General features: G+C 46.2%; 1 protein-coding gene across 1 annotated transcript; it reads left to right on the forward strand.

The window, feature by feature from the left end:
• Positions 1-6302: 6302 nt before the first annotated feature.
• LOC124653052 (probable L-gulonolactone oxidase 6) lies at positions 6303-8411 on the forward strand. Its single transcript, XM_047192110.1, has 2 exons — positions 6303-6968; positions 7317-8411. Exons 1-2 carry the CDS (start codon positions 6303-6305, stop codon positions 8409-8411), a joined length of 1761 nt encoding a protein of 586 aa, XP_047048066.1.
• The last annotated feature ends 7410 nt before the right edge of the window (positions 8412-15821 follow it).

The raw sequence follows: 15821 nt of genomic DNA on the forward strand, positions 1-15821 counted from the left end.
TAGTTGCATGAGTTAATGTGTTAAGATGATACTCTTGTTTGTGTTGAACTTAAGTTGTGAACTGTGATGTGATATATATATAGAAGTTGTACGCATGCTTATATTTTCAAACTATCATCAAATATATGGCTAGCAAAAATAAATTTCTGATGATTGGTTATATATGTGTGAATGTAGATATATATGATGGCGTTTTTTGGCTGTTTATTTCACATGGTTGGTACACTTATATGTTGATGCATGGTATCATATCACACACGGTTAGTTCTGGCGGAATTGTGTGCTACCATATCAGCACATGCTTCCTTTCGGGATAACCGTATGTAAATATCCCACACAAACTTTCCATGCATAACCGTGTGCTTTGTACATGGCCGATCAAGGCCCATTAGGTGGAAACCTACCTTATAAAAGGGGACCAAGCTCAAAACGAAACTACACAAAAAAAGTCCATCACAGTAGACGACACAATCATCGTGTCATTGACACAGTGTCCATAGCAAAAAAGATACAACACAAGAAAATAAACAAGTTTATAAATAGTGAAATAAGATAAGGTATTATTTTATAAACCAAAAAATAAACATTTGAAAATAAAATAAGCAAGCTCAAAAATCGTGTCACTAACGCAGTGTCCATCATGTGCTCATCTGTTTTTCAGCCGAAGCTAGATGGAGAAGTGCACCAACTATCACGGGCTTGATCTATCGTCGGGTCTTTTCTAACACACGTCATTTCTTATTAGGCATGTCCTATTCTAACACTCCTCGTCGTGTCAAGGGCCAACAACACCTTTTTTTACCGAACACTAAACTATGCAATGCACTATGTTTTAACTGGCGAACCGAAGAAATGAAACAAAACAGAGAATATTTGGCCGAATTCGTGTTGCCTTTTATTCAGGGCTAAGCCAGACAGCAAATCATCCATGTCATTAGGGCTACAAATCTTGGCGAAGCAAATTAAAACACTGCTACGATGTCTAACGACTAATGAGCATCGAACACATAAACCCGAGAGAAATTACACAAACATAAAATAATGCAGCCATCACATTTGCATGCTCAGGTCAGTAATTTTTCTTAAGTTCTTGTTCAACTTCTTCAATTCTCCCTCCGCTTCCCACCCCCAACGAAGCAACAATGTCAGGCCCCAATTTATCCACCGTCGATGGTAAGTTGAGCTCCCCGGATGCACCTCCCTTCAAATAAATTGAGCACTCCATTTGAATCCTCTCCATTTAATCGTTCATCCACTCAAAATTCCAACATTGCGGCAGAGTCTCGAATCGGAAAGATGAACCCTAAATCCCAAATTTGAAGAAAAAAACAAGAAATTGGCATAAATCAGAGAAAAATGATGATGGAGAAAGTAGATATAACTCCCCTCCTCTGGCTTGCTCTTGCATTTCTCATTGTTGCCATTCTTCTCCATCATAGTGACCAACCGCTTCAGGGGTGCGATACGTGGGCAGTCAGGACATCTGGTCATCGGCATTGTGTCGTACCTCGGCCATGAGGAGCGGGAGGCTGAACTGGAGCACGACATCTCTGTCCAGCCGGCTTTGCGGCACTTCGTCGCCGGAGAAGAAATAGAATAAGGGGAGGCAATGGGGGTGGCGGGTGGTAACGGGTGCGGGGAGGGCTCATGCTCCCCTATTGTACTCATCTGGATAAGTGGTGGGTCTCCCTATAAGGTGGAAATGAGGCGAGTCCCACTATCAGTGGACTAGTTGTGGGTGTTGCGCTGAGGTGTAAGTTTTGGGTCTCAATCGACTCACATAATACAAATGTCACTTGTGTTTAAGGCCCCTGCGGTGATTCGGCTATTTGGGCCATTACATACGACGCGTGAGAGCCATTGTTGAGAGCGACGTAGTATTTCGTCTAGTACCGCTGAATTACGTTGCATAGGAACTATTCTTCCAATCCGTAGACGGAGGCACTTTTAATGTAGGTCACTAAATGCATTATCTAGTTTGCTTTAGTTTTCCGTTATCCAAATACAAGAAAATTTCTAGATGAAATAATTGGATTGGATAATGTGGTTTTTCAATGTCATAACACACTGTTTAATGCAAGTTAGTACGTAGTAACAAGAGATCGTGTCGGTGGAGTTGCAAACTTTATGGAGTTGCACTGTCATAAGGTAGTACCGGAGTTGCACTGTCATAGCCTGGAGTTGCAGCTGAAGAGCTTACAAGGAGAAAGTGGATTTTGAACCACACCACGGTGGCAAGTTGCTGGAGATACTAGAAAATCTTTACAGTTAGAGGCTGCGACATGCCGACATGTCCGCGGGGAGTTACGGTCGCACCATAATTGGCGTCCACAAACAATTAATGATTTGCCATAATCTTACCACTTAGTTCTTTCGGTATATTTATATGTAGACTAGCATACATGAGATCAATCTACAGAATACAATCCAATCATAATCCGATTCTGTACACAATGAATGGCCCTATGGTCGTTTTCATATATACTCGCCAGCCGTGTACTTAGATTAGAAGTTTACAACGTATAGTTGGCAAGCAGAAAAAAAAACAAGTTGCAGATTAAAAAATAAATAGCAGTACATAAAATAAGCAAGGATCTTCAACCATTTATTCGATCACTAGTAAATGTGCACGTGCATGCACGTGTAATCTTTTGAATTGATTCGCACATCCTAATTAACATGTCATCTCGTACAACTTACAGCTGATACAATATTATAAAATACATAAGAAATGGGCCAATCTAGATCAGATATTGAATGGCATCTTCTATATCCTCATATAAGGTCGGACCACCTTGCCTCAAACCGATCTATACCACTTAAAAAGAGAGGAAACAAGTACAGGTGAACAAATTGCATACAGAAAGCCTAGCAACTCTGTTATGTGCCGCTTTTGTATCATTTGGCTGTAGTTGAATCAACAACTTACTTTTGTTTTACTAACTATGTTGTATAAATTCACCGGTCAACACAGTAAAATATGAACTTCTCTTACCTTCCATAGCCAGAAAATAACCTCTTCCCAAGTTCTCATTTCAGCTGCTATCCAGGTTTGATGGGCATGCTTAGCGGCTTAAGGTGTAGTGTACTACTATATTCTTTGAGTCAGATTTGTGGTCACCTTTAATATTCTAGCTTCGAAAAAATCATCTCACTGGTAACAAGACATGAAATTATATAGGCAGAACCAGTAGTTCTTAGTTATGGAGAGAGGCTGGGTGTAATGCTTAAACCTTTTGAGTAATGAAGCACCCTTTATCAAAAAAAAGGTAGCACCAGTAAAATAAACATTGCAGATCTGTTTTAGAAAAAAAAAATCCTTTCACATGAAAACACCTTATACACAGCAAAAAATAGTTTAACAAAGCAAACAGCTGGGCCAAAAATTTATTGAGTCATGGAGATCTGCATTGTAGTATCCTTCGAAGATGACCCTAGCGACTGCTCTATTCCATGCAAGCATTCTGCAGCTTGCTAAACAACGATTAGCGTTAATAGCACACCAAAAGGTACATAAGAAAGAAGAATGTTTTTAAGCAAATATGGCACTAACATTATATCATGTAAAAAGTAAGCAGTTAAATCAAGCCAGTATAGTAATAATGTCATTCACCAATCCTCATAATGAACAGTTAGCTCTTAGCTGGGTGAAAGATATGAAGGAAAAAAAACACAGCATAAGACAGGATACTATCACCTATGTCCTATGATCATACCATCAAAACTAAAAGTCTAAAACGGCAAGCTTCAACGATAGCTAGATATGAGATTAGAATATGATACTGTACCATTGAGGATGTGAAAGCTGTTGGTTATGAAATTAAGGTGTGTGAAAGTTTGTCTTTACCTTTGAGGATGTTTAGAAACTTACACCTGCCTTCTATCTTCTCCTAGAATAATATTACACCATTAATGGGATCATACCAACCCTTTCTTTGAACCACAATGTATCTTTTGGGCATGTACAACAGTACAAGCAACAACCCACGAGCATGCATAACCTTTCAGATAGCCTGGTACATATACTACATGAATCATAGACTCTTAGGTGAATCAGAGGCATGGAGATCATATGTAGTACTGAACAGAAACAAATATTGTAGATTTTTTTTTCACTTTTTAAGGTGCCACAAAAGAAAATGACAATCAGCAAATACAGTTATCTGAAGCAAGTAAAATTTGACCTAATAGGCAATTGGAAGCATACAACCCAAATTACGACATGAATTTTTATTATAGGAAAACACATGACCATAGCTGATCCTTTGTGCGCAATAGCAATGCTGGCAATTTTCTCACACAAGAATGTAGCACCCATAACCTAATAGGCCATAGTAGGGTAGTAGCCATTCATCTTGAATCACCTACAAAATTACAACAGTATTTGCAATAGGGAAGTTCAGTTTTGGTTGCCAAATTTTGGAGCACTAACTGTCGGATGCAAGCTAATGCAAATATAGTTGTATAGAAAAGGCAATCATAAATATGTTTTTCTTTTTAATCACCACTGAAAAGGGTGGTATGAAAGATTGAAAAATAGAAGAACCTCCATTCGACACTCTGCAAAATCCTTACATGCAATTTGTCAGCTATCAGAGGAAAAAAGTTATCTTACTTTGCCATCAGAGCTCCTTTGACATATAATAGTAATCTTGCACTTGCTTTGCAATATATCCCAATTTGAATATACAGTTTTGTTGCACGTGCAATATATCAATTCACGTTATAATGAAACATAGGCATGATTATTATATATACCAACCCTTTTTTTCACTTTTTTCATCACTTGTAGCACGATAAAAATGGCAATCTATTATAGCTAATGTTTGCTTTATATACATGTAAATATAAGGCAAGAAAATACATCTGAATACAATATTAACATGAAATATTACGGTTGCAGATGAACACTATAGGCAAAACAACTTGCAGTACTCGTGAGAAAGATTATCTAACCAAAGATGCTTATTCTCCCCAAGTTTAATTTGCTGCAGGTTTTGACAGCTGCAGACTGATTCCTCACATTCTTATTACCGCACTGCAGATGAGAAAATGGACCCTGCAAGATTGTCTAACCAAAGGACTTGAAATAAAACAACTTGCAGACTTTCCTAACGATCTGCAACTACAAATCTAATATGATGGTAGTCAGGAGAGGCACACCAATAAAACAAATGTAAGGTTAAGAAGAAAAAAAACATAAATACGGAGTATCAAAATGCAAGGCCTAAGCCCAGTTTGGGCTTAGGCCTTATATTTAAAAAAAAATGCGAGACAACAAGCCAGCGTAGTCTAGTAACGCGTAGCCACTCACTGGAAGAGAGAACCCCAGATGATGGCAATGGGCAGGGTATGGGCAGGGTAGAGCAATACCATACCCATACCCGTATAGTCGATGGGTACAAACTTCTACCCATACCCGTGCCCATGGGTATAAAAGTTTACCCATACCCATACCCGGCGGGTACCCGTACCCATTGGGTATCCGGTGGGTAGGTTAAATTGTACACAAGTCACTCGCAATTTTACATTTATCAATAACAAACTCGATTAAAAAATGAATTATCTCAACTCGATAACAAGTAGTTTAGTACATAACAATTAAAAAAATGAAAATTCCATTCTCATATAGTAACTCATAAGTAAACAAAAGTAGACGTGTCACGTAAGAAATTGACAATAAACGGGCAGGGTATAGGTATACCCGTGGGTACAAAGCTATACCCGTGCCCTACCCATGACTTAACGGGTAGGGTATGGGTACTACCCATGGGCATGAAAGTGTACCCATACCCTGCCCATACGGGTACGGTACCCGCGGGTACCTGTGCCCGTGGGTAAAATTGCCATCCTTAATCCGATGAAACTTCTCACCTCACAACCCGATCCGAGATCTACAAAATACAATCCGATATTCTATACACAATGAATGGCCCTATGGTCGTTTTCATATATACTCGCCAGCCGTGTACTTGGATTAGAAGTTTAATAGTGGTACACAAAATAAGCAAGGATCTTCAACCATTTATTCGATCATCCATTGACTTTGAAATTGAGATAGTATATGCGTAGGGGAGCATCCATTGACTTTGTGTGGATTGTAAATTAACATGTGAGGAAGCTCCAGCCAAAGCTGGCCATGCATGCCGACCTTGCCAGTCATTATACATTCGTTCTCCTCGAAACACGATGTCGCTCTGATTTATTATAAATAAAGGGATAAATAAAACCAAACAGCTAAATCTACACATTCGTTCTAACCTTCCACAAGAGAGACTCGGGACATTACAGGTGAAAGAGCTATGGAAAGTGGAATGGTCCTGGTGGTTCTCCTCCTCGGTCTTCTCCTTGCCGTTGCTAGATCGAGCTCGTCGCCTGAGCCGGTGGCCTGCGCACATGGCACGTCCAACTGCACCGTGACCAATGCGTACGGCTCCTTCCCGGACCGCACCATCTGCCGTGCGGCCAACGCCACCTTCCCAAGCACAGAGCAGGAGCTCGTCGCAGCTGTGGCAGCCGCTGCCGCGGCCAAGCGTAAGGTCAAGGCGGCCACCAAGCACTCCCACAGCTTCCCCAAGCTAGCCTGCCCTGGCGGCAGCGACGGCACGATCATCAGCACGGAGCGCCTCAACCGGACGGTGAGCGTCGACACCTCCAGCGGCTTGATGACGGTGGAGAGCGGCATGCTGCTCAAGGATCTGATCCAGGACGCTGCCGCGGCCGGGCTAGCGCTGCCTCACTCCCCCTACTGGACCGGCCTGACCATCGGTGGACTCCTGGCGACGGGTGCCCACGGTAGCTCATTGTGGGGCAAGGGAAGCGCCGTGCACGAGTACGTGGTAGGAATGAGGATCGTCACGCCGGCGCCGGCTAGCCAGGGTTTCGCCGTTGTGAGGGAGCTCGGCATTGGCGACCCCGACCTCGACGCGGTCAAGGTGTCCCTCGGTGTTCTTGGCGTCGTATCCCAGGTACGTACTACCAAGTGTACCTGTACTTGGCTTTCTACGCATTCAAATGCTTCGGATGCATTCACGCACACGCCTATATACAGTATACGATCTGCTGTTCAACCATGAATGAATCTTAAAGAACTTAACTACTCACTCTAGTCGCAGTTGCCTTGGGGTAATAAAATGATACTACTCTCCTCTTTGTTATGTTGTTCTCTTGTTTGTCGGGTGGTGTTGCATGGTTTTCAGCCCTGGTTTTCTTCATAAACCGAGCCAACTTTCTATAATTAATTAAAATATAAAGTTGTCTTCTTTTCCTCAAAAAGATTTGCTCGGCAATCGCTAACATATATGGGCAATGTGCAGGTTACACTGAAGTTGCAGCCGATGTTCAAGCGATCGGTGACGCTCGAGAAGCGCGACGACACTGATTTCGCGGTGCAGGCGGCAGTGTGGGGTGATCTGCACGAGTTCGGCGACATGACGTGGCTGCCGTGGCTGCGAAAGGTCATCTACCGCTCGGACGACCGTGTCACTACCTCTACACCGGGCAACAGCCTCAACGACTACATCGGCTTCCGTGCCAACCCAACACTCATGCTCACCGCCGCTAGAGCAGTGCATGACTTCCTAGAGAAGTATGATAGTAACATCGCCCGGTGGCTGGCGGCGAGGGTCCCATCCACGTTGTTTGAGTTGCATGGGAACGGGTTCACCACCAACGGCTCCTTCAAAGGGTTTCCGGTGGTGGGGTTCCAGAACCGCATCCAGGCGTCTGGCACGTGCATTAGTAGCCCAGATAACTACGCTTGTCCATGGGACCCGCGCATCCCGGGCCCCTTCTTCTACAGCTCCGGCTTCAGCATCGCCGTCTCCAAGGCACCTGCGTACATCGTTGAGGTGCAGAAGCTCCGCGACCACAACCCGCGCGCCTTTTGTGACCTGGACGCCATGCTCGGCGTGCTGCTCCGCTACGTGAGGTCATCCTCCGCGTACCTCGGCAACTCTGAGGACTCCATCATCTTCGACTTTACATACTACCGGAGCTTCACGGAGGGTGAGCCGCGGGCGCATGCGAACGTGATGGACGAGCTCGAGCAGCTGGCATTGAACAAGTACGGCGCCATTCCGCACTGGGGCAAGAACCGCAACTATGCCTTCGACGGCGTCATCGCCAAGTACCCCAAGGCCCAAGAATTTCTCAAAGTGAAGGCCAGGTACGATCCAGACGGTATCTTCTCCAGCGAGTGGAGCGACCAGGTGCTCGGCATCAACGGGAGCCCCAACGTCGTTGGAAGGGGTTGCGCCATCGAAGGGCTTTGTGTCTGCTCTGACGACTCGCACTGTGCGCCAATGCCAGGGAAGGGAAAGGGGAAGGACTACTCCTGCGTGTCGGGGAAGGTGTTCGTGGAAGCGAGGGTTTGCTCGCGCAGACCATGCGGGAGCATGCAAGAGCTATGATTGAAAAACTATGCATGCAACGCAATCTAACTGTGAGAGAGGGGGAGTCTATTTGGTACTCAACTATTTTTTAATTGACCATAAATCGATTATTCTTCCAATCATAAGATGAGACATGGACATTTGACTGTTATCTATTCTTAAAAAAGTTCAATTTTTACATGTAACAGGAAAATTTCATTTTAAATATGTTTAAAAAATCAAAAAAATATTGTGATGTAGATAATAATATTGTAATCTTCAAGTGTGTAAATTTTAACTCATAATTTAGTCAATTAAATATAAATTATAAGTCAACCAAAATTATATCAGCAAAAGCATTCATTAACGAGGGATATATATACATGTAAATTTTTGGCTATTATTTGAATTGGAGCAGTTGAACGACATGTTACTAATCTAAAGACACGACAAAATTTCTCTTACTAAAGGTTACATATTGTAAATATTCCACAACAAAGCAGGAAGTCCATGAATTCGAAACTTTGAAGACCTAAAAGTTGGAGATCCTCGGATTAGGAAGATAGAGTTATTATAGGAAACTTGTATCAATATAGTGAAAAGCTCAACGAGGCCCGATAAATTGTAACATGTACGCAACGGAAAAGCCTCGGCTTCACCTCCTCTATAAATGGGAAGCCGAGGGTGAAAAAATGACCGAATCATGTTAACCTTAGCCAATATTGAGTTGAGTACTTTTGTTCGACTGATACTTTCGAGATCTACTTGCCATCTACTTCTTACGAAACCCTAAGTCTACAATACATAAGCATTGACGAGTTAATCCCTCGTCAAGCTCGTTACTCGATCAAAACGATTTTCAAACTGCTAAGGCTGATCATAGTGGGATTAACTTAGATTAATAATATATGACATATTACTAATCTAAATTACTACCTTCAAAGTAGGTAGTAATGTATATGTGCTTTTAAGCATTGTGTCATTTATTATATTATGGACTCATCTTGTCTTGGGGTGTGCTGTTATAGTAACATAGCTAGTTTCAACCTTATTCTTTTTATTCATTTATTATCGTGTCATGTCACCAAAATATCTTGAAATGTGTGATGTTACTATCCATGTTATTCTCGGACTAGTCATAGTGGGGAGTAACATGGAGTAGTAGTGCATGTTACTACTTTACGCTACTACCTTCATAGTGGGTAATAACATATATGTGGTATCATGCAAGGTCATATTTATTAGTTAGTAAACTCATCTTTTCTTGGAAAGTTTGATGTTATGTTAACATAGCTTGTTATCATCTCGGTCTCTTTTTTCATTTATTTTTATACCATGTCATCAAAAAAAATTGAAATGTGTTATATTACTACCTATGTTATTCCTATTATGAGTAGTCTCACTATGAATAGTCTAACATTCCAACAAAAAAATGATTGACAATAAGCAGGAATCACTGCAACTCGAAGCAAAGGAGAGCGGTAGTTAAGTTTGTATATACTGCCAGCTACTCCCTCCGGTACATGTGGAGGGGGCGTGCTTGGTAAGTTGGTAGTACTTCCTCCGTCCGAGATCTTTTATTGTATGCTTTCGTAAATGTAGGCATTTGGTTTTTTTTTTTTACATAGATTCGCTAGTTTTGGTTCGTATCTTTTTTACTTTAAAATATATAAAAAGAATCATACATCAATGGGAGTAGTACAGTGTACTACAAACACTAACACTCTAACTGGTATGAATTAATTATAATACACGCTGGTCATGCATACATACACATGCTCAAATCATCAGAGCCTCAGAGTCAGAGGATCGATGGGATCGGATCATATCGTATCAGAGTACGCCAGACCAATAGCTAGATGAACTAGTGCACAGCTAACCTCCGCTGTCACTACGGGAAAAACTTTCTTTGCCGTGCAACTATTTGCACGGCAAAGGGCCTTATATGCACGGCAAAGACCGCACGGTAAAGCAATCGACGGCAAAGGTTTCTTTGCCGTGCGTCTCGTCAATATTGCACGGCAAAGGTCTTTGCCGTGCGACGCCGCACGGCAAAGGTTGTTTCTTTGCCGTGTGCTAAATATGGTTTATCTAAAAAAAAGCTCCAAACTAATCGGTCTGGGATTTGAACCTAGGACGCAGAGTAGAGAAAGCGTGCAACCTTGCCACTGAGCTAAGTGTTCGTTTGTTGATAACTATACCACGCCACACCTTTTGAGCTGAGAAGAAATCCAGTTTTTACATCTTTGCCGTGCGCTTACACTAGGCAAAGGCTTGCTTTGCCGTGTGTTTGTTAAAAACACTAGGCAAAGACTTGCTTTGCCGTGCGTTTGTTAAAAACACTAGGCAAAGGCGTGCACGGTGATGCCTTTTGTGCTTTGCCGTGTGCCAGCGTCTTTGCCGTGTAGCCTATCTTTGCCGTGCGCTATGTTGGTCCTTTGCCATGCAACTTTCTTTGCCGTGCGCTCTCTTCCGTCGTTGTCGTGAATCAAATCTTTGCCGTGCGCTCGTGTCTGTGTTTGCCGTGGCCAAAATCTTTGCCGTTCATTTTTCTACGTGCGCACGGCAAAGAAATCTTTGCCGTGCGGAAACACACGGCAAAGATGCAATGCACGGCAACTGCAGTTTTTCCCGTAGTGTGTGCACACATGTTCTACAATTATTTTATCTATTTATTTGGACATGAAAAATGTTCTAGTTACTAGTAATACAAGTTGACTATCTGCCGGGCGTTCGGCCTCACGGCCATTTCTGAGCGCTACATCACGCCGTCAAATGTATTCCCACTACACAAACAGTTCGAGCTGGATTTGCTATAGGCTATGCTCATATTAAATTCGGCTCGAAACATTGCCAGGCGGAGCTCAATCTCGCTGCAAAAGGCTCGCATGCTCATTCTGGCCATTTCAGGCTATAAATGGAAAATTTGGATGAGCCTGTAACATGGGGCCACATCACTGGTGCTCCCGCCTACCCCTCTGGTGGGGCGCGCCTCCTCTGCAGTTCTTCTATTACCAGGTACACTAGCGAAGAGATCGACCCTCCATTCCAAACGAATGGTTCACCGTTTCCTGGTGAAAAGAAAATACAAAAAAGTAAATCGAGTCAACCAGTCACCCCATCACCGGCTGCGCGTTCGGTTAATTTGGTTAATTTGGTTCGGTTTATACGGTTTGTCGGTAAATACGATTTTAATATTTCGGTAAATACGGTTTTGTAAAAAATACAGTTCGGTTTCGGTAATAACCATTCAACTTCGGTTAGGTTTCGTAATAACCAAATTAACCAAAGTTGACGCGAATTTTGTAATAACACGTAATTTTTATGTTCAAATATTTTCAGTTTTACATATAGTATAACTGAACTAATCTTCTGCAACAAGAAAAAAACAAAGAAGTGGTTCAGTTTGGGAAAAATAGAAAAAAAGCAGCAAAGCTAGTTTGGAACTACTTGCAACCTGTACGTTAAAATACTTAATATGCATGTCGAACGAGTGTGATAGAACGATTTTTATTTAAGCATTACACTTGGTGTACTATATAATAGCTATATGCATAGTTTGGCTGGGTGGGACATGCAATTCTGTGTATGGATGGCCAATATTCCGTTTCATTCGGTTAACTGTTTTAATTCGGTTTTTAACTGAAATAACTGAATTTCTAATGGTTAGCTCTTTTGCTAACTGTAACCTAACTGAAAACTGAAAAAACCACAATTTTAGTTACGGTTAGGTTTTCTTCGATTCTGTTTTCGGTTTCAGTTCGGTTTGGCACAGCCGGACCCCTGTCCTCGCTCATCTTCCTCACTCATCTAGTATCTTCTACAGGCGACAACAATGGCGGAGCTGAAAAATTGCTGCGATGCCCCCCGCCGCTCCCTCGTCCCTCCCAGCACTCTTTAGATCTTGCACCTAGATCGGCAGTTCTCCCCCGTTGTCCGCCATACCGGCTCGAGCACGGCAGCGCGTACTTGGAGGCGGTGGATCCTGCGGTGGTGTAGCCACTTCTTCCAGCTCGAGCGCGGCAGACCCTACTCGAGCGTGGCAGACCCCGATGTTGCAGGCGCGCGCCGCCTCCGTCCATACGCAAGGGCGCTCGCCGACGGACTACAACTTGTTGAATCAGGTGAATTTATATCTTCCTTTGCTGCTCTCGTGATCTTTTCAATTTTTTCCAAGCCGATGCTAGAAGAGACTGACTGGATTTATAATGGTACGTTACAAGCTAGGAATGCATATAGATCTTTGGTTTACATACGAGCAGTCTGGATGGTTTGTGCACTTTGCTGTGGGGTTTTCTGAATAATATTACAGTGTACCACATATGTGTGTTTCAGTGATAGCATGACACAAACCGATTTTGGCATTGGTAGAGAAGTTTAGGGTAAAGGAAGAATAGATACACCACAGGAGTAGTGCTAGTAACCTCTGCTGAATCAACCGAATAGAAATTTGAGAAGCTCCAGCCACAAACCAACTCACACAGAGCACATTCAGTAACCGCTTCCTCTCTATCTTCGTACCAGCATCACATGTAGAGCTTACCGGACTTTACACCAAGGGATGAAAAATTGCACAAACCATATTGTGATCTTCTCCTTTATCTAAGGAAGAGATGAATTTGTCACGAACTAACCTGCTTAACGAACACGAACAAACGAGAGAGCATCATGGCAAAGCAACTGTTAGTTTCGATGCTGCTAAGAGCAATGGCGTTGGAAACGTTTTGCTCTCTCGGGTCGCCGAAACCCTAGCCCGCCGCCGCCGCCCTCCCCCCTCCAGGTTCTCCTCGTCGCCCCCAAGGCGCCGCCGGGCAAAGCCCGAGACGCCGGTGAAGGGGGCAGCGGGGATCTGGGCGCCCGCCTCCCCGCGCGTTCGCTAGCTGGAGGATCTCGCGCCGGGATTGCTTTGGTCAACGTCGCCATTCCGGGGCACCCTCTGCTCCGTCGGCAGGTCTCTGGCCTGGCCGAAGGCTCGGGAGGCGTTCTACGGCGGTGGCCTCGGTGGGGCTCTGGATTTTGAGGCGGTGGCCTCGTGTTGGGTGAGGGCGGCGTGGGCCTGCCGGCGGGCTCCGTCTGCTGATGCTGGTTGCCGTGCGCCTTGGCTACGCGGGTGGCGAGGCGCCGGTGGAAGGGATACGGTGGGGAGATCGCCCCGGTGGTCTCCCGCGCCGGATCTGGAGCTGTGGCCTATCTGCGTCAAGCTCGACCCTGCCCAACCCTGGACTTGCTCTGGTGGGTTGCTGCAGTTGGAGGTGGAGCGCTGGACCGGGGGAAACTCTTGGCCGACGGGGCGGCCACGAAGTCGTCGACGCTATTGGTGCCGATCTCCTTCTTGAAGGCGATTTCGAGGTACTCTATCCCCTCCCTGTCTAGCCTATCTCGGGTGAAAACCCAAAAGCCTCGGCTTGGGCGGCGGTGGCGCTCCGGCATCGTCCCCTTCCTGAAGGCGCCGCCTTGGGATGGCTAGGTCAGTGGTCGTTTCTTCGACGATGGTTTGGCTGCTGGGAGCGGGCGTCTTCTGTGTTGCAGGGCTAGTGCTGGCGTGGCGTTCTGCTCTCCTCGGTGCTCTCTGCCTTGGTGAGTGAGAGGGGAAGGGTCCCCTCTCCGGTAGCCGCAGTGATTCGGTGGTTGAGCTGTGGTGCCAACCATGGGCACTGGCACAATCTTTCCCGCAGCTTCGGTGTGTTCTTTTCTGACAGTTTGGGTCGCGGCGTGGTGATGGGTGCTGTGGCGGCGGTGGCGGTCTCCGGTAGCGACGCGGTGAGGCGGTGTTCAGCGTCTTCCAATTCTCATATCATTGCCCAGGCGTTCTCAGGGTGAGCAGATCCCCCTCTTGACAGGTGCGGCGCCCCCCGATCCGGGGCGAGAAAACAGGGTGTTTTCTTCGGAGGTGGAGCGACTGTCATTGTGTTTTTCCTATGGTATTCGCCGATGGTACGAGTCCTCCGTGACGTGCTTCCAGAACCTCGCTTCCTCTTTAGTTTGATCCCAGCGCGGGACAATGGCATCGATGATCAAGCTTCGCTTCAATGTCTTTTTTCTTTTTGAGTGCTTGTTTTTCGTCGCTTGTACGATGTGGGCTTTATTAATTTAAAGTCGGGCTTGTGGAGTCTTGAATCTAAAAAAACAAAAAGCAATGGCGTTCTGTGACTTATTTTCACTGTTTGAATATGTAGCTTAGTAGGACTGTAGGTCGATCCCCCTTTCCCCCCTCTCTCTCCCTCGCGTCGCTCCTCCAGGCGTACGGGGGGGGGGGAAACCCTAAATTGAGCACCGCCGCCACCTCCCCTCAACCTCCCTCCCCTTCTTGTCACCCCTGGAGGCGGCCGCCGGGGATGGGGGCGGCGGGGAGCTGTTCTCAGGCCCCCACGCGCGGCTGAAGGGAGGAAGGCGGCCGGGTGGTGGGGGATGGCCTTCGCCCGGGGACTCGGTGCTGGTCCTCCTCCTGTCTCTCCCCTCTCCGGCGCGGCCTCGCCGGCGCCTGGGAGTGGTGGCTGGTGGCCGGGCTGTGCACCACGAACCGGGCGGAAGATGCAGGGCGGCGGCCTTGGGCGCGGGGTGGGGTGTCGCCGACCTGGCGGCGGGTGGCGGCGCCGGTGCTGCGATCTGCATTCTTCGGCCGTGTGGACGGTGAAGGGGCGGCGGCGCAGGCCTGGTACGGAGGTCGCCCCGTCGGTCCTCCGGCATCAGATCTGGACATGAGTTCTTCCTCCCTGTGGTGCTCCTCCCATCTCCCTGGCCCCAGATCCTCCAGCGGTTTGGTGAGGTTGGTCGGTGGTGGGATCTGAACCGGGGGAAACCCTTGGCTGACGGTGGCGGTCACGAGGTCGATGACGCTGGCGACGGCGCCATGCTCCTTCTTGAAGGAGACATCGAGGTTGTAGCCCCTCCCTCCCCTGCTCTGCTTATCTCAGGTGAAAGCCCAAAACTTCGGTTTGGACGGCGGCGGCGCTCTGGCGTCGTTCCCTCGATGGAGGCGCTGGTCGAAGATAGCGGATATGGGTGGACGAGGCTCGGCGGCGGTTGGTAGGCTTTGTCTGTGCCTGCTCCTGGCAGCTTGGTCTAGTGTGTTGTGGTGTGGGTTGCGGGTGGCGGTGATGTGCGTGGGTGGTGGCGCGGCGAGGCGAGTGCTTGGAGTCCTCCTCCCCGGCAGTGACCTCCGATATCCATGCGTGCTCAGGGAGAGCGGTCTACCTCTGACAGGTCCGGTGCCTTCGATCCGGGGCGAGAAAGCAGGGAGCTTTCTGCGGAGGTAGAAGCGGATGGTGCTTGGGTGTGTGCTTGGCCTCTGGAGGTTGACTAGGGCGCGAGCTCTCAATGGCGGTCCTCTTCACCAGCTTCGGCGCCTCTTCAGACGGATCGCAAGGCCGGACAACGGACACGAAGCTCAAGATGTGTTTCTTTTTATTCTTGTATGCTTGTTGTTTTTTCGTCTCCTGTTAGCTGTTC

Source organism: Lolium rigidum, chromosome 1 (assembly GCF_022539505.1).
Source record: "Lolium rigidum isolate FL_2022 chromosome 1, APGP_CSIRO_Lrig_0.1, whole genome shotgun sequence".
Lineage (NCBI taxonomy): Eukaryota > Viridiplantae > Streptophyta > Magnoliopsida > Poales > Poaceae > Lolium > Lolium rigidum.